The 23,481-nt window shown below is 34.6% G+C and overlaps 1 protein-coding gene across 2 annotated transcripts in view; it reads left to right on the forward strand.

Moving 5' to 3' along the window:
* LOC148956157 (neuropeptide FF receptor 2-like) overlaps positions 1 to 11,198 on the forward strand; it is a 126,127-nt gene extending 114,929 nt beyond the window's left edge. The window contains exons 5-6 of one of the 2 annotated variants that reach the window (XM_089094187.1): positions 833 to 856; positions 10,906 to 11,198. In XM_089094187.1, the coding sequence (XP_088950313.1) occupies positions 833 to 856; positions 10,906 to 10,942 (61 nt within the window). In that variant the 3' untranslated portion in view covers positions 10,943 to 11,198. The remainder of the gene's footprint in view (positions 1 to 832; positions 857 to 10,905) is intronic. The other variant, XM_089094196.1, reaches the window with a different exon arrangement.
* Positions 11,199 to 23,481: the final 12,283 nt, after the last annotated feature.

The following is a 23,481-nucleotide window of genomic DNA, read 5'->3' on the forward strand; positions in this document are numbered from 1 at the left end:
TGAATCCCCTTACATTGTTGTAGGGTCGTGCCATTTTTTATTGTTTTATTTTTTTTTTTTTTTACTTTTCATCATGTTGCCTTTGAGTTAAAGCGTCCATTCTTAAAGCATTTAGAAAAAAAAACGAATTCAAACGTAAGGCTATAGAGCTGGAGATTCTAGGGGGGGGGGGGGGGAAGCAGTTTTATTTTTAAAGTGACCACATTTTCCAATGCGCAAATTGCATATGATTCTAAACCGTAAAACCTTCAGGTGGTGTAATTTATTATTAAAGTATAACAATGACGCTTAAACTGTTATTCTAAGTCCTTAATATGTTTTTACTCCTCCGTAACTTGGTCCAATAATTCATATAAATGCACATGTAAATGCATACATATAGTATATATTACAAGATGCCATAGTATACGTTACTGAGTCACTAATGATCCCACAGAAAATACTCTTGGCAGTGGTGGATCCAGGATTTTTTTTTTGGGGGGGGAAATAGGGTGATCCGATAAATTTGCGTTAGGAGCAAGTTTAATTAACGCAAACTTGCGTTAATTAAGCAAATTACACTACTTTAGACTACGTTAGGGGGCGCCTCCTCGCCCCCTGGATCCACCACTGAATCTAGGGAGGACTGCTGAGAACTAGTTGCACAAAACCTTTCAAAACTGGAAGGCTGCATAAATACCCTTTTTATAGTCTTGAAACGAAAACATAAAATAAAATTAATACTTAAGAAAGAAGTTACTTTTAATTACTTTTTGTTAGTCTGTTTTTCAGGACAAATACGTTTTCTTTTCCGAAATATTTTAAGATAATAATTACATCTTTATTCTTTTAGCATCCATGATAACATGAAACATAGGTACGTATTCTAAGCTGTTCTAATAATCACACGTTCATTATTCTTACTTATCCTACACATTTTTTACTCAAAAATCTATATTAAGTTACACATTTATTACAAATATTTCCAATTCGGAAATAGCTGCTCGGTTGGTCAATAAATTTTTACCATACTGCCATTCCATTTAAAATTCATATCAAAATTTATTAATAATGGGTAAAAATTTCCAAGATGGTGAAAAAAAATTAATACAAAATGATAATAGAAGCCCAAATATTTCGGCTTCAAAACTAGAGGCCCTTATCAACGGAGAAAAAAGTATAAAAACAACTATCTTAAACAAAACAGGAAAAAAAAACCCACACAAAAACGCACAAATGCTATACAAAAACATAAAATAAAAACAAAAGAAAACTCAAATTAAAAAACAACAAAAAAAAACACCTATTTCATGACAACACACAAGGCACAAAGGAGGGTGTCTGCTATATACTTCTTTGCGTATTTTTCTAACTTAGTCTTCTGATGTGGGACTATTTAAGCAAATAGTCCCAGATCCGAAGATTATTTCAGACATATAGGCTACATGCAATAATTAAAACTTTATTTAAGCTGTTTTCCTATACATTTGTTTCCGTTGATGAAAGGCTTTTAGATGTAAAGCCGAAATATACGTGCTTTACTACGCTTTGCGAGAAGACTGCAAAGCGTAAATAATTAAAACTCACATGATAACATTCTTCCATTGATAAAGATGACAATAAAACACGTCCGGTCATCCAACTGTCAGAACAGGATTACGTGATAAAATATTCAAGTTAATGTACTAATCTGTTATCTTTTCTTTCATTTTTATAACAGTTTATAGTCAACTATCTTCGTCCTTGAGCTGAAAAAATGATCCTGAAAGATACTATTTAAATTTTGGATAAATGACTAAATTATGTTTTATATTTTTGTCATCAACGTCCAGGCTTTGAAAAAAAAGAAAAAAAAAGCTTTATTGCTTTATCAGGAGTAGCTGTTTTGAAATCTAAAGATATAAAACTGCGTGTCTGAAAATCCATACTGCATGTTAGAGAGGGGGAAGGGTCCTAGTGTTGATATAGATTGTACATTTGGGAAGAATGTCATAATTGGACTCAAGAAAACTACCTGCGTGCTCTGAAGAACAGTGGCGTAATTTCGTCAAAATCCTGGGGACGGGGGGGGGGACAAAGTTGGAGCCAATTTTCTCAAATCAAGTGAAAATAACAGTAAAAACTAAAAAATAAGCCATGTGGTACCATAAAGGTACTTTTTAGTATTATAAAATTACTATAAAGGTACTTTATAGTACTATAAAGGTAAATATGTACTAAAAAAAACAGATTTAGTTCTGTTGATGCTTGTTATATGCAGGTTTATCTTAGTCTTGACAAGATTTCGGAAGAATCTGGCGGGGGGAAGAATCTAGTTGGGGGGGGGGGGGCTCGGGTCTGGGGGCAAACCAAGGTCTGGGAGGGGCAGTTGCCTCCCTCCTGCCCCTTAGCAAATTACGCCCCTGCTGAAGAATCAAACTAGGCTCATTTAAGAAATAAAATGAGAACACAATATAAATAAGAAATTAAAACAGAATAATATATTCATCTAATATTTGCCTTTAGGTAAATTTTGGACTGTGAAACACTATTACCGTGATATAATAGTGCCAGTGTTGCTGAGAGTGAAAAGAGTAAGTTGACTTGCCCTTAGGTCCATGCAACTGTTCAAAGTTTTTAGGATGCATGAACAAATTTTTGATGTTTCTTAGGGCCTTTATTCCATGAGATTATGAGTCCTCCCCCTTCCCAAATGAACCTCTCACATAACCAGTCTACATTTATATGAAGCCTTTCAAATCGAGACATAAATTGCGAACGTTGACTAGACTTGAAATGAATAATTCAACAATATTAAAACGGATTTGAGTCGATTTAACTTGTTTGAAATTTTTTATACTGTAATCCGATGGTCGTTAGAACAATGAATTAGTGCTTGAAATTAAATAAAAATGTTGATCACGGGTACAAATTTTAACAAGACAGTGAGCTTCCAAAGAAAAAGAAAGAAGTATTTTTTTTTCTCTGCTTTACATCCGGGAGCCTTTATCAAGGGAAAAAAAGGGAAGAAATACAAAGAAAATAAAACAAGTTTAAACAAATTAAAATATACATACAAGTATGAGATATAACGATAACACTGTACAAAAGAAGAATGAAATAAAAACAAAAAGAAATAATAATTGATAAATTATAGTTGTTGTTAAAAAAAATTGGATACGATAATTTAGCAGAAGCACGAGGCAGGGTGACTGCTGTATAGTAATGTGCATGTCCATGTTGTATCCTAATATGTGAGTCAATCAGAGGCAACGCTGTAAAGTTGCCTATAGTAAAGGCCATACGGCTCCAATGTTTTATTATTTATTTATTTTTTTTTTCCCAGAGGCACTTCATATGGAAGGGGTCGTCGTAGAAACTTCAAAGAGGGATCATTCGATTGGAAATTGAGAGTTCTAGTGCCCTTTTTAATAGTCAAAAATGATTGGAGGGCAACTAGCTCCCACCCCCCCCACGCCCACCATTCCCCCAAACACAACCAATCAAAATTTTGAGATAGCCATTTTGTTCAGCGTAGTTGATTTCCAGATAGAAAATATATTTTTGAGGAGGACACTCCTCCACAACCCTCAGGGCAAGGAATTTAAGTTATGCCCTGGGGGCATATAAAGTTTTTATAGAAGGCATTGTCGTAGAAACTTCAAAAAAGGCTCAATCGATTGGAAATTAAAGGGCTAGTGCCCTTTTTAATAATCGAAAGTGATTGGAGTGTAACTAGCCCCTCCCCCCCCCCCCACGCCCATCATTTCCCCAAACACATCCAATCAAAATTTTGAGATAACCATTTTGTTACGCGTAGATAATTTCCAGATAGAAAATATATATTTTTGAGGAGGAATTTCCCCCACAACCCTCAGGGCAAGGGTTTTAAGTTATACCCTGGGGGCATATAAGGTTCTTATAGAAGGCGTTGTCGTAGAAACTTCAAAAAAGGCTCATTCGATTGTAAATTCAAAAAGCTAGTGCCCTTTTTAATAGTCGAAAGTGATTGGAGGGCAACTAGCCCCCCCCCCCTCCTACACCCATTATTCCCCCCAAAACATCCAATCAAAATTTTGAGCTAGCCATTTTGCTCATAGCAGTTGATTTCCAGTTAGAAAATATATTTTTGAGGAGGACACTCCCCCACAACCCTCAAGGCAAGGGTTTTAAGTTATGCCCTGGGGGCATATATGGTTTTTATAGAAGGCGTTGTCGTAGAAACTTCAAAACATGCTCATTCGATTGGAAATTAAAGGGCTAGTGCCCCTTTTAATAGTCGAGTGATTGGAGTGCAACTAGCCCCCCCCCCCACGCCCATCATTTCCCCAAACACATCCAATCAAAATTTATAGATAGCCATTTTGTTAAGCGTAGTTGATTTCCAGATAGAAAATATGTTTTTGAGGAGGACACTCCCCCAGAACCTTCAGGGCAAGGGTTTTAAGATATGGCCTGGGGGCATATAAGGTTTTTATAGAAGGCGTTGTCTTAGAAACTTCAAAACATGCTCATTCGATTGGAAATTCAAAGAGATAGTGTGCTTTTTAATAGTCGAAAGTGATTGGAGGGGACCTTGCCCCCCCCCCCCGACGCCCATCATTCCCCCAAACACATCCAATCAAAATTTTGAGATAGCCATTTTGTTCAGCGTTGTTGATTTTCACATAGAAAACATGTTTTTGAGGAGGACAATCCCCCACAACCCTCAGGCTAAGGCTTTTAAGTTATGCCCTGGTGGCATACAAGGTTTTTATAGAAGGCGTTGTCATAGAAACTTCAAAAAAGGCTCATTCGATTGGAAATTCAAAGGAATAGTGCCCTTTTTAATAGTCGAAAGTGATTGGTGGGCAACTACCCCCCCCCCCCCCACGCCCATCATTCCCCCAAACACATCCAATCAAAATTTTGAGATAGCCATTTTGTTCAGCGTAGTTGATTTCCAGATAGAAAATATTTTTTTGAGGAGGGCAATCCCCCGAAACCCTCAGGGCAAGGGTTTTAAGTTATGCCCTGGGGGCTTATAAGGTTTTTATGGAAGGCATTGTTGTAGAAACTTCAAAAAAGGCTCATTAAATTGGAATTTAAAAGGGATAGAGCCCTTTTTAATAGTCGAAAGTGATTGCAGGGCAACTATCCCCCCCCCCCCCCACGCTCATCATTCCCCCAATCACATCCGATCAAAATTTTTAGATAGGCATTTCGTTCATCATAGTTTATTTCCAGATAGAAAATATATTTTTGAGGAGGAAACTCCCCCACAACCCTCAGGGCAAGGGTTTAAAGTTATGCCCTGGGGGCATATAAGGTGTTTTATAGAAGGCGTTGTCGTAGAAACTTCAAAAAAAGGCTCATTCGATTATAAATTCAAAGGTCTATTTCCCTTTTTAATAGTCGAAAAGTGATGTTTTTTGGGCCATTTTGTTCAGCATAGTTGCTTTTCATATATACAATACGATTTGGAGTAGGAAAATTCCCCAAACTCCTTGGGACGCTAGTGGTATGTTATAACCTGGGAGCAAATAAGGTTTTTAAAGAAGGCGTTTTCTTAGAAACTTCAAAACAGGCTCATTGAATTGGAAATTCAAAGGGCTAGTGCACTTTTTAATAGTCGACAGTGATTGGAGGTCAACTAGCCCCCCCCCAAGCCCATCATTCCCCCAAACACATCCAATGAAAATTTGAGATAGCCAGTTTGTTCAGCGTAGTTGATTTCCAGGTAGAAAATATGTTTTTGAGGAGGGCACTCCCCCGCAACTCTCAGGGCAAGAGTTTCAAGTTATGACCTGGGGGCATATAAGGTTTTTTTAGAATGCGTTGTCGTAGAAACTTCAAAAAAGGTTCATTCGATTGGAAATTCAAAGGGATAGTACCCTTTTTAATAGTCGAAAGTGATTAGAGGGCAACTAGCCCCCCTCCCCACGCTCATCATTCCCCCAAACCTATTCAATAAAAATTTTGAGATATCCATTTTGTTCAGCGTAGTTGATTTCCAGTTAGAAAATATGTTTTTGAGAGGGATAATCCCCCACAACCCTCAGGGCAAGGGTTTTAAGCTATGCCCTGGGGGCATAGTGTTTTTATAGAAGGCGTTGTTGTAGTAACTTCAAAAAAACGCTGATTAAATTGGAAATTCCAAGTGCCACTGCCCATTTTAATAGTCGAAAGTGATTTGAGGGCAACTAAACCCCTATCACGCCCACCTTTTTCCCAAACACATCCAATCAAAATTTTGAGACAGCCATTTAATTAAACGTAGTTTTAAGTTCTGGAAATTAGGTCTTTGAGGATGACAATTCCCCCACAGCCCTCAGGGCAAGGATTGTAATTTAAGGATTCTCCGAATCCTTCCCATTTTTTTTTTATGGAAGGGATGCTCGTATAAACTTTAGAGAGGGCTCATTTGACTGAAAATTGAAAGTTCTTGTTCACTTTTTAAGATTCAAAAGATATTGGAGGGTAACTAGCCCCCCCCCCTCCTCAAAGCCCTAAATGCATCAGATATAAATTTTGAAATAGACATTCTGTTAAAATAGTTCAAAGTTCTGATAACAAAAAACTCCGGTGTCGACACAGCCCACCAGGGCCCGGGGGTAGGCGTTTTAAGTTACGCCCTGGGGCATAAATTATTAAGGTGGGTTTATAACTTATGGGAAGGGGTTTTGTATGGGAAGAACACATAGGAAATCTATTATAATTATCCAATTATAAGTTTAAAATACATACTCTATGATAGATGCAAAATTTCTTTGGCACACAAAATCCTATTAAGGTCAATTCCAAACAGTCGTGATCCCTTTGTGCCAGCAATTGAAATGGTCTAAACCCCCTTATTGGAGGTATTTTTTCAATCCATGCATTGTTGTCAATCGCTGTCCACAAGTTATGCAAGCTGTCTATTGTATATATATAATGTTTTTATCAAAGAGGTAATCGTATAGACTTTGAAAAAAGCCTCATTCGATTGAAATTGAAAGTTCTAGATCTGTTTTTTAAAGTAAAGAATAATCGGAAAGTAAGTACCCCCCCCCCATGCCATAAAAGCTTGAAACTTTTTGCAATCAAAAACGAACAAAAATTAATTAAAAAAAAATTTCCGAAAAATAAGTTTTTCAAAGAAAAGTAGAGGCTTTAAACTTAAGCTCAGCAGATACAAATACCTGTTAAGATTCAAACTCAAAACGATCAGAAATTACTATTAAAGAATAAATGAAACCCAAAACGAACAGAAATTAAATTAACAATCATAACAAAAAACATACAACAAGTAATAATATAATATAAATGAATAAATAGATCTTAAAGCGAGGAATGCTTCGATTGAATATGAAAATCAAGCTTAAAACGAAAACAAAAGTTTTGCTATTAAAGTATAAATGAAACTTAAAACGAACAGAAATTAAATAAACAATCAACTCGAACAAACATACAATATATATTAATGTAAATGAATAAATAAATCTTAAAACGAGTGAAACTTAAAAAGAATACGCAAATCAAGTTTGAATCGAATAAAAATTGCTACAAACAAGAGTTTGGGTATCGCCTCACTGCAGAAGCCTAAAACCTACTGCGTCATTGGCGCTTTACTGAAAACGAATTATATTACAAATGTTTTCTTTTGTACTTAATATTGAAAATAAATATTAAAATTACAGTAAAATTTTGAACTGATGAGCTTTTAGCAATTAATATCATTATGCATCAAATATTCAGTTTAATTTATTAGTTCTTTTCAAAATTGGTCAAGACAAATATAGTTTCACTACAAACAAAATTTGGATACTGCCCCCTTCTTTAACTGTAAAAACTTAAATCCTTCTGCGTCATTGGTGCTTCACTGAAAACGAATTACTCGTATATTACAAATTTATTATTTTCCAGTTCTTACTGCATTGAAAATAAAAATAAATATTACAGTGAAAAAAAAATCTTGAACTGACGGATGTTTCAACAATTAATATCATTATATATCTAATATTCAATTTGATTTAGTTTATACTTTCCAAGACCGTTCAAGACTCATATAATTTTGCGATTTTTTTTTAGCTCTGCCAATTTTTCTAACTAATCGTGATAGTTTGTTATGAAAATATTCTATGGCTTCTAGGCATTTCTATTTGAGTGGAAAACTGCACCTCAAACATTGTGGAATATGCATTTTCTTGCATGAAACTCCAAAATATAATAAAATGTCAATTTTCGGAATGTTCCACCACTAGCAAGCAAGAGCCATTGGTATTTTTGAATCCGCATGGTCAATTTAGGGGGATGGAGGGTAGGCTAATTCTCGTAGCAGCCCCATTCCGTCGTGGTATGATTCACATTTTCAACACCTGGCTTCCGGGCTATCATATAATCTACCAAGCATGCAACTACCCCAAATCAGTATCAATAAATAAATGAAACACAAAACGAACAAAAATAAAAATAAAAATTAGAGTTAAACTCAAAACGAGCATAAATTAATATGAGTAGGGTTCAAAACCCCTATGCTTTCTAAAAGCCAGAATATAATTTGTACTTTACTTAAAAAAAATTCAAATGAGTTTACTGAAAAAAAATGTGCATTGTCAATTTAATATACCTATGCTGATATTTATTCCCTAAAATCTTAATTAATTTTGATTTCTTAAAGTTACAAAAGTGAAAACATTTCAAAGAATTGTTTTCAGTAAAGCGCCAATGACGCAGTAGGTTTTGGGCTTCTGCAGTAAGGCGATACCCAAACTCTTGATTGTAGTTATTATTATTTGATTCAAACTTGAGTTTCATATTCTTTTTAATTTTCACTTATTTTAATATTTATTTATTCATTTACATTAATATATATTGTATATTTGTTTGCATTGATTGTTTATTTAATTTCTGTTCGTTTTAAGTTTCATTTATACTTTAATAGCAAAACATTTGTTTTCGTTTTAAGCTAGATTTTCATGTTCAATCCAAGCATTACTCGCTTTAAGATCTATTTATTCATTTATATTATTACTTCTTGTATGTTTTTGCTATGATTATTTATTTAATTTCCGTTCGTTTTGGGTTTAATTTATTCTTTAATAGTAATTTCTGGTCGTTTTGAGTTTGAATATTAACAGGTATTTGTATCTCCTAAGCTTAAGTTTAAAATAGCCTTTACTTTTCTTTGAAAAACTTATCTTTCGGAAAGTTTGTTTTAATTAATAAAATGAAACAATTGTTTTACTTAAAAATGTTACCTATTACATGCGCCACCAAGATATAGGTCAAAACTCTTTCAATACTCTGTTTGAAAATATTATGTCGTTTTTTACTAATCGAGCTAATAATTTTTTTTCTATGGTCTTTCAAAAACTTAGTAACAGTCCAATTCAATTATTAATATTCTTTTCATCAAATCAAAGGAAATCAATTAAGGAAATCAAATGGAAATCAAAAGAAAATCAATATTATTTTCATCAGCGAAGGAAATAAATTAATATTCCGCAACTAAGGATTCAAAAGTTTCTGGCCTCTTATTAAACTCTTAAGATATTATATTTATATTTTATGCTGTTAGACCCTTTTTCCTAATTTTTTTTTGTGTTCTACTTCTACCCATGCTTTTCAACAAGAACTGGATAATTTACATCAGAATACGAACAAGGTATTGTAATGCCCAGGAATTTGCAAAGTGGTTTCTAAAGATTACCTAGTTCTTGAGGAAAATTTTAGATGGGTAGAAGTCGGCCAAGCTTGCTGATTTTATTGGCTTATTTTTTTAATTAGCTATATTTGGCATTATGAGCCAACTTTTGAAGAGAAATAATGAAAAATGAGCTCACAAAATAAAGGAAGATCAACAAAATCATCAATTTTTATTTATATAGCCAAGAACTATATATGGCTTCATTATGGGGAAAGAGCATTGGATATGGAATCAAATGGTATTTTTATTTTCGTTCTATCAAACTTTAACCCACTAGAGCTGCATAGTCGACAAACGTAACTGAATCCAGGATATGGTATGTACAACCCCCTAGTGATAGGTAGAATACAAAGTCTTTACCAGATTTTATGACATCATTACTGATGTTTGGTACTATGAATATTTGATGATGACGTTTCAACATACAACCAAGCTCGGACCTAAATCAGGCTTGGAGTGAGCAAGCAGCTTCCTAGGCAACGTCAAAATGTTTTGTTACTGTTTATTTTATCTTTATCCAATACATATCTCTCGAAAATAGCAAGGAAACAGTTTTCCTAAAATGTCACCTTTTAAAGCCACACGTAGCCTCCATTTTTTGTTTGTTTATTTTGAGTTGTATTTCTGTCGTTAGATGACATTCTTGGACAATATTTTTCTTTTGACCTAGTTTAGACAAAAGAATGAAGACACATATTTGATCTACAAATTACCACGGTCAAAAAGATATGTCTTCGACCAAAAGTTTTATTTCTTCCAGAAGCAAGAAAATGCCCCGGACACAGTCAATTTCGCCTTGGGCTATTAGCGCATGTTAGACTATCAGGATTTGTACCTTTTCATGTTTCTTCCAATCCAGTCTTTTTTGTTAATTTTATTAGATGAAATATTATTTTGGCAGGTTTGACTAATCCAAATAGTGTAAAAAAAAATAAAATAGAAAACGTACCCAAAGAAGTAACCAGTTCTAATCTCTTCATTTTTAACAACTTTTGAAAATGAGCTAATCTAGCCGGATATTATTGACAGTTAAGCCCATCCCCCTCCCTCTATCCCCATTCTTCCACCAGGAGCTAAATCATGTTTGTTTTTCTTGTGAATTTTTAATCAATGCAGTGCTTTTATAAAGTAAATATAATTTGTGACGGAAGGAGGGAGAGAATGGTACCCCTTTATTCCTTCTAGATACCAGAATCAATATAATAAGTAGTATTGGCACTTCATAAGAAATTAATTGCATTATCAGATTAATATGCCTCATCAAATGGATTTTTTTTTAGGACTGGGACTTCAAATCTGATGCTTGGAAAATTATGACGTAGTTTGAGGTGCCGAGACTCAAGGAAAAGCAGTGTTGGTGATTCTAGCATGAAGAAAGTTGGAATAGAACTAGACGAGAAACTCTGAAGTGAATTACACGAAGATTAGTCTACGGCATGCCCGGCACCTTAAACCATCTGCTCACCTATTTAAGTTAGTGCAAGTAAATAAATGTATCTATAAACTTTACTCTATGTATACCTGTTTAAAATATAAGGAAAATATTTACAATATTTTTTCTTGAATAAACTAATTAAACAATAAAGTGGAATATAAATTTGTTTGCACTAGTCCATAGAGAAGGGCTACTTTTCTTTTAAGTGAATCTCAGTAATGAGGGCTAGCAAATCCAACAATTAGGTCTTGTTTTGTCTTATTGTAGTTTAACTTTAGAATATGTGTCCTTCCTCAATAGGATGTTGTATCTTCGAAATTGGCCTCACTGAAAAAGCTCAACTCGTCTGTGGCTACAAACTTGACAATACGTCTGATAGACCTCCCTAGACAGGCATTTTCTGCTGTATATATGAAAAACCTTCAAATGATGTGAGCAGGGGCGCCAATTAGGGGGAGGGGGGGCAAGGGGGGCCATGCCCCCCCTAGACTGTGAAAATTACCTTCTTATTTATATTTCAAAGCTATTTTCTATTTTAGCTATGTGCTATATTAAACTAGCAACTGGTCCAATAAATACAACCAACAAACTGGTGCCCTAATTCTATCATTAGGAGACAATCTTGTTTTGAAATGTCAAACTGGTGCCCTAATTCTATCATTAGGAGACAATCTTGTTTTGAAATGTCAAATGTCTAAGAGCGCTTCTCCATTCACGCGTGTACGCTATTTTATACCTGAGTAGGGTTCATTCAAAACTAAGCTTCATGTGGTCAGTATTTCTTTATTGATCTTGTGAAGAATTCGTTGTAAACTATGGGTGTTGTATATTGCCTTTTTTAGTAGCTGGGAAACGAAATGTGTTCTAGCGTTTCAAGGTAGTTTTGGTCAGTAGATTCTTGACGATGTTGAATAGTCTATTGGATGACTAGTCCCAGTGGAGTGTATGGGACTGTCGTGAACAGGAAATGTAAATGATTGGTTTATGGGGTTTCTTAGCTGGTTATTTTCACCTTGGAGTATGAGAGTGATTTTCTAAGTGAGTTTTTGCGTGTTTCTTCAGCTCTTCTATGGCCGTGCCTGAGCGAAGTCCTTATTCACTAATCGTTTAAATTCTTCCATCTTAAACTACTGTACAGAAACTTAGTACAATAAAACACATAGTTTATAGTGAAAGAGACTCTTCTGCATCCTCCATGAGAACCCGTCATTCCGAATGATTCGGCTACGCTTACCAAAACGCTTATCAAATTAAACCCTATATCAGCAGAAAGCAAGGTTTACATCGTAATTAAACTATGAGTAAAAAGTGACAACAAACTTTGTATTTTATTTTCGGTGAAAATGTGGAAGAAAAATGAAGAAACTTTAGTGCAAGAAACTGGCAATAGTGTCAGCGCCCAAAGTGTCGGGTTAGTTGAGATAAATTCCTCCACCTGTGACAGAATTTCGGAAACAAGCGGAACAATAAATGGCTCAGGTCAACATGAAAGTTCGGTCTGCATCGCTGAACCCCTTGCGGGTTCCAGTAGCAGTCGAGAATCTCTCTCAGATATCTTTAGCACGCGTCACGACAAACCAGCTCAACCTATTCTTGAGAAATATCCGGCTTCCACTTCTAACGGAAGGAAATTCAGTGCACATTGCTTTAAGACTTACGGATGGATTGAATACCCAAAAAACTTGAATTCTGTGTATTGTTTTGCTTGCCGCCATTTTTCTATGGGGACTCTAAAGGCTGGAGAAACTGCTGGAAAAAGGGCTTTCATTGAGTCAGGATTTTGAAAGTGGAAAGACAGTTCTGCTCTATTAAAGCAACATGATGGTTCTAAAAGACATAGGCATTGTATGTCAGCATGGACAGAATTTAAGATAATGAGTACTGATACTTCAAAATCTATACCAAATGCCTTAATTCAATCCAGATCTCAAGAGGTTCAGGAAAATGGAGATCATGGGAAGTACATTTTTCGTGCTATTTGCTTTCTTGGCCGCCAGGGTCTTGCTTTGAGGGGTCATGACGAATCAGAAACATCTGCAAAGCGGGGTAATTTGGTTGAATTGATGGAGGAAATGTCTAAAGGCGACGAAAAGCTGAAGGCCAAATTACAGCGCCAATATGGTCACTATTGCAGTCATCAGTACCAAAATGACGCAGTTACACTGATAGGAAATGCCTTGCGTCAAGATATTATTTCAGAAGTAAAATCAGCTAATTACTTTGCTATTCTTGTCAACGAGACAAAAGACGTCTCTAGAAAAGAACAATTAGCGATCCTCCTCTGGTACACATCAAATGGAAAAGTAATGGAGCGACCAATCGGCTGCTATCACATGCACAAATTAGACGCCGAGAGCTTATCCACCTCGATTTGTGAAACTATAGAAAAGCTTGGTGTAGATTCGATGCTGTGTATTGCCCAATGTTATGACGGCGCACCCGTTATGAGTGGGGAATTTAACGGAGTTCAAGCAAAGTTTACGGAGAAGTTGCCTCATGCAGTTTATGTACACTGTCACGCCCAAAGATTAGACTTGGTTTTGACTGACTGCCTAAAAAATATCTGCAAACTTTCTGAATTTTTCTCTGTGGTGCAAAGACTTTATATCATGCAGCAATACTCGTCACGAGCTATTTGTGGAATCCCAGCGTATTAGTGGGAAAAAAGTCTTGGAGCTTGAGAGGACCGTCTAGACTCGCTGGTTTAACGCAGTCCACTCTCTTTCGAAGGAGAAGGCCAGATTTGATTGTATTGTTGCTCTGTTTGCCGCAGTCTCTGATAGTTCCAACGGCGAGGCAGCGTGTGAAGCAAAAGGACTACTGGACAAAATCAACTGTGCCTCTCTTGTTTCAACTTTGCACATAATGGAAAAAGTATTAGTCATTGTAAATTGTTTATCAGAGCAACTTCAATCCGGAATTTTGTTGATTTATAAGGCACTTGCACTGATTTCTCGGACGTATGAGACACTCCGAAAGCTGAGAAATGATAACGAATGAAACAACTTAAGCAAAAACATTTCTGAATTCTTGGCTTTAAATGATATCCAGGAATCGAAATCTCCACAATCTAAAACCAGTGCTCGAAGCAAGAGAAGTCAAGCCATTTCCATTCGTCTCAAAGACTTTCTTTGAAACTAAACAACCGGTAAACGCATCACCAGTCAGCCAGTTGAATAAGCCTGCGATAAACTTCTGTACTTAGAGGTAATAGACCGTTTCACGAGTGATATGGACCAACATTTCATGCAAAATATGCCTCTGCTCAACGCTTTATCTGCCTTTGACCCTCAAGTTCCGATTTTCTCGAATTTTCGTAAGTGGAAAGAGTTATGTGTCATTATCAAGAGATTCTCGGTGTCGATGACCATGCCATAGAATCCCAGCTTTCTCTTGCAAAGCTACATCATTCTGTCAAAAAGTGATCTTCCAAAAATGGATCTTCTTCGAGCTATCAAAATCTTATCTGAACTCCCACTTGCCTATTCTGCAGTGCTAGAACTTATTAAGCTTGTTGCTACTTTGCCTGTGACCACTGCCAGTAATGAACGATTCTTCTCGGCAATAGGGCGTGTGAAAGACTATCTGCGATCGACGATGGGAAACAACAGACTCAGTGATCTCATGATAATGGCAGTTGAAAAAGAGGAGGTAAAGAAACTGGATTTGGATAGATTAGTCGACAATTTTGCCAAGCAGCGACCTCGCCGCTACCCCCTGTTTTAGGTATGTTTGCTCAATGTTGTTCTTTTTTTTACATCTTAATTAAAAAAATTGAAAAAAATCCTTGCCCTCCCCCCTACATTTTCGTGAATTGGTGCCACGGGATGTGAGCTGTTTTGTGTGTTTTAAAGTGAAATACAAAGATGTGAAATGTAAAACTGGTCCAATTAGAAGGAGGCAAATGAATAAAAAGCAATAGGGTGTGTTCAGACAGTTAAATCCAAAAAATCTTCCAAAACAGGGAACTCTACAAAATTATTCCAGAAAGGTGCTAAGGCTTAAAAAAAGTGATGTTTTGCCAGGAAACTCTTATTTATCCGAGCGTTACAAAGTTGAGCCATTTTTCGGATTTTCGTTTTTAAAGGGAAACTGAAGTACCTTTATTTCTCCCTCGCGGGTTTGTGTGGGATCAAAAAACCATATGAATGGAAATATGGTTGTCACAAAAAGAAGTCAACCTTACCATATAACAATATTCAGAAATAGTAGAGAAATTTAATAAATTCATTGTATATTTAGGAAAATAATTAAGACAATAATAAAGATAGTGATGATAATAATACTAATAATAGGAACACTGATAATAGTCTTAATAATGAAAAAACGATCAGGAAGAAACTTAAGACAGGCACTACCAGTGGCATTGTTAGTAGTAGTAAGGGTATAGGGAATACTAAAACTACATATAAATATACATTGAATTGCGCAAGGAAAACCCATGTCTGTGACATTAAACTTACGCGTGAACATTTTGAAAAGATAATCTGCCTTGGAAACAGTTTGACGTGTTCGGGGAGATTACGTTCCTTGGCGTTTGATTGACACTTGCAAAAAAGGGGTAATTAGTGATTGGATAATTTTTTAACATGAAATATCTGAATAAAATATTTTTGGAGCATGTACTTGAAGATGGATAAAAGGGTTAAGGTGATTAGCAATTACGAGTGAGGATTCCCCCACTGGTTCCTGACAGTAGGCTATGAGTAACAACGTTATGTACTGTGAGCTGATATGATAGCACAAGCATATTCCGGTGGTATCATAGAATTTCAGTGTATGTGTTTATGCAACATATCTAAACATGCTTTTACAGCCTGACTTAATTGATTATCATTTGCAAAAAAGTGGTAATTAGTGATTTGATAATTTTTAACGTGAAATGTCTGAATAAAATATTTTTGGATCATGTACTTGACGATGGATAAAAGCGTTCAGGTGAATAGCAAGTACGAGAGAGGAGTCCTACACTGGTTCCCGGCAATAGGCTAGGCATAACAAATTGCTATACTGTGGTCCAACATGCTAGCGCAAATGGATAATATGGGTCTTAAAGGATTTCAGAGAACATACATAAGCAACATGTTTAAACACGGTTTTACAAACTAAACACATTAATTAACATTTGTAAAATTGGGGTAATTAGGGATTGGATAATTTTTTAATGTGAAATCACTTAATAAAATATTATTGGAGCATTTACATGAGCTTGGATAAAAGGGTTAAGGTGATAAGCAATTACTAGAGAGGATTCACCCCCTTGTTCCTGGCAGTAGGCTACGCGTTTCAAATTGCTATACTGTGGACCGATTTGCTAGAGGAAACGGATTATATGGGTCGTATAGGAATTCAGAGCACATACTTATGCAACATGATTAAACACGCTTTTACAATCGGAATTCATTGATTGACGATTTGCAAAAAGGGGTAATTAGTGATTGGATAATTTTTTAACGTGAAATCTCTGAATAAAAATATTTTTGGAGCATGTACTTGACGATGGATAAAAGGGTTAAGGTGATTAGCAATTACGAGCGAGAATTCCCACACTGGTTCCTGGCAGTAGGCTACGCATAACAAATTGCTATACTGTGGGCCGATTTGCTAGCGGAAATGGATTCTGTGGGTCGTATAGGAATTCAGAGCATGTACTTATGCAAAATGATTAAACACGCTTTTAAAATTGGAATTCATTGATTGACATTTGCAAAAAAGGGGTAATTAGTGATTGGATAATTTTTTTACGTGAAATGTCTGAATAAAATATTTTTGGAGCATGTACTTGACGATGGATAAAAGGGTTACGGTGATTAGCAATTACGAGCAAGGATTCCCCCACTGGTTCCTGGCAGTAGGCTACGCGTATCAAATTGCTATACTGTGGACCGATATGCTAGCGAAAATAGATTCTATGAGTCGCAAAGGAATTCAGTGCACATATTTATGCAACATGATTAAACACGCTCTTACAATCGGAATTCATTGATTGACAATTTCAAAAAAGGGGTAATTAGTGATTGGATAATTTTTTAACGTGAAATCTCTGAATAAAATATTTTTGGAGCATGTACTTGACGATGGATAAAAGGGTTAAGGTAATTAGCAATTAGGAGCGAGAATTCCCCCACTGATTCCTGGCAGTAGGCTACGCATATCAAATTGCAGTACTGTGGGCCGACTTGCTAGCAAAAATGGATTCTATGGGTCGTATAGGAATTCAGAGCATGTACTTATGCAACATGATTAAACACGCTTTTACATTCGGAATTCATTGATTGACATTTGCAAAAAAAGGGGTAATTAATGATTGGATAAATTTTTAACGTGAAATCTCTGAATAAAATATTTTTTAAGCAAGTACTTGACAATGGATAAAAGGGTATTTTCACGTGAAAACAACTTCAACCATGCCCACCCCCCCGAGATCATAAATTAAATCATACTAAAAGTTTCTTCATCTGAAATTAAGGAGCAACATCAAAACTTAAAAACGGACAGAAAATAGAGGCTGTTTCCAAAAGATTTAGGATTCATTAACTTTAGTGTTGCCAGTCAAAAGCTGTGAGTTTGAAAAAATTGCCTGATTATCGAAAAATGAAGAAACACCTTCCAAAAGTCGACAGGAATGGGATTGTCTTGAGGGGGAATTTTCCATGGAAGAGGTGGAGGGTATTTTCACGTGAAAACAACTTCCACCATGCCCAGCCCCCCCGCGATCAGAAATTAAATTATAAAAAAAGTTTCTTCAACTGAAAGTAAGGAATAACATCAAAACTTAAAAACGGACAGAAAATAGAGGTTGTTTCCAAAAGATTTAGGATTCATTAACATTTTCCACTTTATTTATTTTTTTTTCTTTTTGTACATATCTTAGAATGTCAAAATATGCTTACGGGTCTAATAATTGTGCTATATGATTGGTCAGAGACACGATGTGGCTTTCCAACTGGTATTCTATGACCGGTTATCGACATCAGCTAGTCTATTGCATGTATTAAATCAGTATTTTTTACGCAGTGGAACAATAAACACATAAGTCATCTTAAAAAAAAAGTGAAGATGGAACATTTTAATAGAGTATGTTCACATAACAAGATTGTTGTAGCATTGAATGCCGACAAGGAGAAGTATTTAAACTATGAAACAAGTAGAAGTGGTAGAACTATTGGAAATGTATGCATACATTGTCATGACAGTAAGGAATTAAATTTCATTGGAATACCGAACAAAATCAACTGTTATGATGGTGGTTATGCGAGATTGAGATCTCCAGAGATGATTGCACTCAAAGAGAATGCTCACATAAAAATAATTGTTGATGATAGAGGACAACTCCTTGCTACTGCTGCAGGTAACACATTACCTACGGATACACCCAATCATCAGCTTTCAGGTATTAGCATTCAACGGAAGGCTAATAAAAGAAAGGCTTACTCTGCTACTAATATCGTAAACCTTATCTTGTTTACGTGCCGAAACTGTTACCTGTGTAAAAATAATGTGTTAATAGACAGTGAAATTGCCAGAAAAATAAAAATGGCATTGTCAAAAAATATCACTACGGAATATAAGGAAGAAACGATGAAAAACAAAGCACCCGCAAACGTTACTGGCATTGATCAAACAGTCAATGAATCAAATAATACCAAAGACGAAAAGCCTATTGAGTCTGTTCATGAGACACCAGTAAAAATTGTGTATGATTCAAAATGGAATAATGATTATTCTACTGATTACGAACTAAGAGAAGATAATAACTACAATATCAAGAGAGAACATGGTGAACTATTTTATGGAACAGATTCAAAATGTCCAAAGTTAATCATTGATATTAATAATGTATCATAATATATTTTTGTATTACTATTCTACATAGCATTATTTCATTAAAAATATTACATTGTTATGTGTTCATTATTTTTTAGAGTAAGCTAGCATATCAATCGTTTAGAATGTCCATTAAAACATCAGAGATGTAAGAAAAGGAATTTGCATACATCTATTGTCAGACACACTATTTCCGTAGAATCTGAGCTATTAAGGGTTTTGACCGTAAACTCTAGTCTTTTGTAAGAAAATTATGGAAAATACAATTCTCTGGTTCAGATTTGAAACTTAAGTCTATTTTTTGATCGAAAAATAAAACTATTTCCTTAAAATCTGAGCTAATAAGGGTTTTTTGACCGTAAAGTCTAGTTTCTTGTAAGAAAATTATGGAAAATACAATTCTGTAGTTCAAATGTGAAACTTAAGTCCAGTTTTGGATACTCATAATGATGAGGACTGATGGTTCTAATTCAATAATTTTTTTCATAAAACCAACTATTTTTTTTAAACTTCGAAATTATTCAACTTTATTTATTTTTTATCTTTTTCTTTTGTACATATCTTAAAATGGCAAAATATCTTTCTTGAATTCACCTCTTGGATACACAATACAGAAATAAAAAAAAAATGTAATTTCCAGACTTCATTTGCATGTAAGAGATACCGAGAGTTCTTTGACTCCTCCCCGCAATGAATTCTAAGGGTTTTATGACTCCTCCCTAAAATGAATTCAGATGTTTTTAGGAGTCATCCCCTTAGCCATAACTCCATTCGACCTTGAGCGAAGGTATAAACGTTTGATGATGTATTTCTCTTCTTAACAAGTACATTAATACCTTCCAAGATGATAGGACTCTATGACACAGAATTTATCGATTTGAAATATTCATCTTGTGGTTTTATATTTGAATGTGCATTTTTATTATTGTCAATGGAACTTGAGAAAATTGACTGTTATCATTGGATAGTGAACTACAACATGTATGAGTATGATAAAAGCTTGTGGAGTACTACATTACATCGTATAAACAGACTTGGATTCTCCGATAGAGTGATTACACCACTTAATAATAGTGGTCTGGAACTGAGAAATGTCCTGGAGGAAGTCAGTGAAATTTGCACCTTTTTCGGGGTTGAAGCACTCTATGTAAAGGGTAATGTACCTACAGATAAAGATTTAATTCAAAAGTGTGACCGTAGGATTCCACTTTTCAATCTAGAAGAATTTAAGTGTTCTAAATTTGAAGGGGTTTATCATCGTCCTGAAGACGAGGTCAGGTTCTTCGCGCACTGGATACCTAAGGACATACCTGATCGTGATAAATGCATTAGACATGGTAAAAACTATTCTATATCATGGGACCATCGTTTCTGGATGTTTAAGAGTGAACGTGTGTATGACTCTGTGTCATAATATAATTTTGTATTAATATTCTACATAGCATTATTTCATTAAAAATATATTATGCATTACATTGTTATGTTTTCATTATTTTTAGAGTAAGCTAGCATATCAACAGTTTAGAATGTATATTAAAACATCGGAGATTTGAGAAAAGGAATTTGCATACATCTATTGTCAGACACATGAGGTAACATTTACAAAATCTAGGTATCAGAATCAATAAATTCTTTATCAACATCCGTTGTTGGATATGTCATTATGTCATTATTAAAAAATTGTAAGTAGGTAAGTAAGTAAGTAAGTAACAAACTCTTTCTTGAATTCACCTCTTGGATACACAAAGAAGACATTTCATTCAAAAAATATGAAAATATTTGTAAGTAAGTAACACACTCTTTCTTGAAGTCACCCCTTGAATACACAATACAGATACTTTATTCAAGAAATTATGAAAAAATCGCAAGTAAGTAACAAACTCTTTCTTGAATTCCCCATTTGGATGCACAATACAGAAATTCAATTCAAGAAATTATGAAAAAAATGTAAGTAAGTAAGTAACAAATTCTATGCTTTTTCTGCATCGATTGTCGGATATGTTGAATAAAATATGCAAAGTCGACATAGCTTTATTTCATTTTTTAAGGTTAGTTTAGACGAGGTTACGTGCGCGCACGTAATTTATTCAACATATTTTGCATATTTTATTCAACATATCCGACAATTGATGCTGAAAAAGCATAGAGTTTGTTACTTACTTACTTACATTTTTTTTTCATAATTTCTTGAATTAAATTTCTGTATTGTGCATCCAAATGGGAAATTCAAGAAAGAGTTTGTTACTTACTTGCGATTTTTTCATAATTTCTTGAATAAAGTATCTGTATTGTGTATCCAAGCGGCGACTTCAAGAAAGAGTGTGTTACTAACTTACAAATATTGTCATATTTTTTGAATGAAATGTTTTCTTTGTGTATCCAAGAGGTGAATTCAAGAAATAGTTTTTTACTTACTTACTTACTTACTTACTTACAATTTTTTGATAATGACATAATGACATATCCAACAACGGTTGTTGATAAAGAATTTATTCATTCTGATACCTAGATTTTGTCAATGTTACCTCATGTGTCTGACAATAGATGTATGCAAATTCCTTTTCTCAAATCTCCGATGTTTTAATATACATTCTAAACTGTTGATATGCTAGCTTACTCTAAAAATAATGAAAACATAACATTGTAATGCATAATATATTTTTAATGAAATAATGCTATGTAGAATATTAATACAAAATTATATTATGACACATAGTCATACACATGTTCACTCTTAAACATCCAGAAACGATGGTCCCATGATATAGAATAGTTTTTACCATGTCTCATGCATTTATCACGATCAGGTATGTCCTTAGGTATCCAGTGCGCGAAGAACCTGACCTTGTCTTCAGGACGATGATAAACCCCTTCAAATTTAGGACACTTAAATTCTTCTAGATTGAAAAGTGGAATCCTAAGGTCACACTTTTGAATTAAAACTTTATCTGTAGGTACATTACCCTTTACATAGAGTGCTTCAACCCCGAAAAACCTGCAAATTTCACTGACTTCCTCCTAGACATTTCTAAGCTCTTGACCACTATTATTAAGTGGTGCAATCATTTTATCACATAATATCATTCTGTTCATACGATGTAATGTAGTACTCCACAAGCTTTTATCATACTCATACATGTTGTAGTTCACTATCCAATGATAACAGTCAATTTCATCAAGTTCCATTGACAATAATAAAAATGCACATTCAAATATAACACCACAAGATGTTTTTTTCAAACCGATAAATTCTGTGTCATAGAGTCCTATCATCCTGGAAGGTATTAATGTAGTTGTTAAGAAGAGAAATACATCATCAAACTTTTATACCTTCGCTCAAGGTCGAATGGAGTTATGGCTAAGGGGGGTGACTCCTAAAGGCATCTAAATTCATTTTGGGGAGGAGTCATAAAACCCTTAGAATTCATTGCGGGGAGGAGTCATAGAACTCTCGGTATCTCTTGCATGCAAATGAAGTCTGGAAATTACATTTTTTTTTATAATTTCAGTATTGTGTATCAAAGAGGTGAATTCAAGAAAGATATTTTGTCATTTTAAGATATCTACAAAAGAAAAAGATAAAAAATAAATAAAGTTGAATAATTTCGAAGTTTAAAAAAAAATAGTTTGTTTTATGAAAAAAATTATTGAATTAGAACCATCAGTCCTCATCATTATGAGTATCCAAAACTGGACTTAAGTTTCACATTTGAACTAGAGAATTGTATTTTCCATAATTTTCTTACAAGAAACTAGAGTTTACGGTCAAAAAACCCTTATTAGCTCAGATTTTAAGGAAATAGTTTTATTTTTCGATCCAAAAATAGACTTAAGTTTCACATTTGAACCAGAGAATTGTATTTTTCATAATTTTCTTACAAAAAACTAGAGTTTACGGTCAAAAACCCTTAATAGCTCAGATTCTACGGAAATAGTGTGTCTGACAGTAGATGTATGCAAATTCCTTTTCTTACATCTCTGATGTTTTAATGGACATTCTAAACGCATGATATGGTACCTTGCAATAAAAAATAATGAACAAATAACAATTTAATATTTTTAATGAAATAATGCTATGTAGAATATTAATATAAAAATATATTATGATACATTATTAATATCAATGATTAACTTTGGAAATTTTGAATCTGTTCCATAAAATAGTTCACCATGTTCTCTCTTGACATTGTAGTTATTGTCTTCTCTTAGTTCGTAATTTTTAGAATAATCATTATTCCATTTTGAATCATACACAATTTTTGCTGGTTTCTCATGAACAGGCTCAATATGCTTTTCGTCTTTGGTATTATTTGATTCATTGACTGTTTTATCAATGCCAGTAATGTTTGCGGGTGCTTTGTTTTTCATCGTTTCTTCCTTATATTCCGTAGTGATATTTTTTGACAATACCATTTTTATTTTTCTGGCAATTTCACTGTCTATTAACACATTATTTTTACACAGGTAACAGTTTCGGCACGTAAACAAGATAAGGTTTACGATATTAGTAGCAGAGTAAGCCTTTCTTTTATTAGCCTTCCGTTGAATGCTAATACCGGAAAGCTGATGATTGGGTGTATCCGTAGGTAATGTG

The sequence above is a fragment of the Artemia sp. Qi Xiang Cuo genome, chromosome 1 (assembly GCF_049724085.1).
Source record: "Artemia sp. Qi Xiang Cuo chromosome 1, ASM4972408v1, whole genome shotgun sequence".
NCBI lineage: Eukaryota > Metazoa > Arthropoda > Branchiopoda > Anostraca > Artemiidae > Artemia > Artemia sp. Qi Xiang Cuo.